Source organism: Penaeus monodon, chromosome 10 (assembly GCF_015228065.2).
Source record: "Penaeus monodon isolate SGIC_2016 chromosome 10, NSTDA_Pmon_1, whole genome shotgun sequence".
Lineage (NCBI taxonomy): Eukaryota > Metazoa > Arthropoda > Malacostraca > Decapoda > Penaeidae > Penaeus > Penaeus monodon.
In genome coordinates this window covers 24,582,000-24,584,499 of record NC_051395.1, presented here as the reverse complement: position 1 = coordinate 24,584,499, position 2,500 = coordinate 24,582,000, and the positions used below count along the sequence as shown (strand labels likewise).

The 2,500-nt window shown below is 40.2% G+C and overlaps 1 protein-coding gene across 1 annotated transcript in view; it reads left to right on the top strand.

Annotated features, from left to right (window-relative positions):
* LOC119577956 overlaps window positions 1-2,013 on the top strand; it is a 5,216-nt gene extending 3,203 nt beyond the window's left edge. The window contains exon 2 of the mRNA XM_037925650.1: window positions 1,716-2,013. Within this exon, the coding sequence (XP_037781578.1) occupies window positions 1,716-1,822 (107 nt within the window). The 3' untranslated portion in view covers window positions 1,823-2,013. The remainder of the gene's footprint in view (window positions 1-1,715) is intronic.
* The last annotated feature ends 487 nt before the right edge of the window (window positions 2,014-2,500 follow it).

Sequence of the window (2,500 nt, the reverse complement as noted above, 5' to 3'; positions counted from 1 at the left end):
GTGTTACGATTCTTATGAGTGAATTACTGGTTCAATGTCTATCAAAATCGGATATCTTTTTTTAACCATATGGTAATAACAATGAGCATTCTCATGAAAGGAAATGTTGGCAATTCACTGGATAATCTTCTGCACATCGATTCGTCAAGTATCTTTAGAAAAAAAAAAAAAAATAAATAAAAAAATATATATGGCATAATGCATTGATAATAATGTATATTATTATTTTTTTTTAATAGGCCAAACATGAGTGCACAAGCACTAAATATTGGCTGACTAGATAAAAAATAGGCTATTGTGCACACAAGCAGTACATATCGGCTGATTAGATGGAAAAAAACAAGCTGGCTATTCCGAGTACCCGAGTCTGGGTGGAGTTGCCTTTTTTTATTTTTTTTTATTTTTTATTACACTAAAGACATCCTTTGGCAGCATTTGCCATCTCCCTTCCACTAATTAATCCCAGAGTGTTGCGTTAGCCTCTCTTTTCCTCTTTAGAAGAGTGTGTTAGACGTGTTATGAGACAGGATCTTTAGATGGTAGAGATGTAATACTGGATGTTTTCCTGTTTCGAATGTATAATGAAATTACTTTAGGCATTACTTCTAAATCCACTTCATCTTTAATCTTTCAGTTATTTGTGTTTGTATAACTTTTTATTGTTACTGTTATTGTGATTTCATAGAATGGACCTTCGTTATTTTCATTAAATTCGCTTTTGTTCTCTCTATCAATACTACTTGCTATCTAATTTAGTTCATTTCTTATTTTCATTTTACTTCTTATTGTGGCTGGCATTGCTCTTATCAATATTCACATTGGCACCAAAATCCCCACAAGAAATCTGCATCCCAATTCCAGAGATTATTTGTTCTATTTTTACTGATGCCACACTGGTGTTCAAACTACGAAACTTTTATACAGGAGGACTAAATGGACCCCTCATTCCCTCCTCCATCCCCTTCAACCCCCTCATTAATGATTCTAATTAAAGCCAAATGCATCCCTCGACTCATGGAAGGCCCTGTGCACGCAGACCCTCATCGTAGACGCAGCGAAGGGAGAGGAAAAAACAGGCTAAGAGGTCCAGCTTCGTTTCATCGGCGACGGTAGAAGGGCTGAGGCTCTGTTTAACGAAGGCGGGACTTGGAGAGAAGCCGGGAGAAATCCTTTTTCGAGTGTCAGCCGAGGGAGTGACAGAGGACAGTACAGGGAAGAAAGCGTTGAGTGATGGCCGGTTTCGTTGTGAGGAGTGGGAGTGAGGAAACACCGCGGTGGTGTTTTCGGCCGAGGTTCTTGGGCTTCCTGACGCTGCTCCTCGTAGTCCTCGCCCACAGCACCTCCGCTGGTGTCCTCGGCACGGATAGGACCAACGATACCGATACACAGGAGGCCAGGTACGACCATACGCTCAACGGCGACGGGGACAAATACCACTACCAAAACAAACACGACTATGACGACATATACCAACATGGTAACGCAAGTCTAGATGACATCGTACCTGAGGCATATACAGATAACAACAGGTTATTCCGGATATTGTTATGGGTGTTCTTCGTGATCTTAATAGCGTGTTTACGAGGAGCGCATTATGCCTGCTCTAAATACAAGGACAACGACGGTGCCAGGGCAAGGTCACGAGTCATCCTCATCCGCCAGCACATTCTTGTTCCTGTAGAAGACCCTGCTGCGTCCCAAACCGAGATATCGAGATTCGGGAGCCGCCACCACCCCGTCACCAGGCACGGAGGATTCCACAGATGATGCTCCTCCTCCTTATTCTGCTATATGCCCGGAAACCTCTCGGGCGCCTCAGTGAGCACGAAAGCCTATCAGGAACGAATCAAGTACGTGCTGGAAGCCTGGAATGTTCAAAGACTTGCTGAACGTTTGAAGTTATCAAGTACCCCAATCAAAGTTTGAGTTGTTAAGGAGTGGCTTAAAGTCCCAAGTTAGCTAGTGTTCAGGAAAACTTCAAATCTGTCAACTAACAACAAAGAAAAAGAAGAAAAAAAAACAGGTTATTACGCCATATACATAAGATAGGAAAAAAGGCCTCGCACAAGCATTGTGATTGGTTTAATTGAGGAGTTTCTGTAAAATAAGAATGCAAATAGAATGTTTAATTATTGGCTAGGAATTGATTTAAGTTTGTCAATCTAATTAGAGGTCTTTCCTCTCTCTTCTCTTCTATCTCTTTTCTCCTCTCTCTCTCTTCTCTCCGCTCTCTACCCTCTCTTCTCTCTCTGTCAGTGCAATTGCATTTTTTTTTCACTATTTTTGAGTCTGTTTTTAGATATATGATTTATTTGTAGTTGTACGAGCGTAAACATTTTCTTTGTTATCATTATCGTAATTATGATAAATGCAGTGGTAATAATAATAATAATTGTCAATATTGCTATTGTCTTTACTATTATTATATAACAATTATGAAAATGATCAGTGTTCCTGTTATTGCGATTATTATCCCCTTTATTACCATTGCCATTATGCT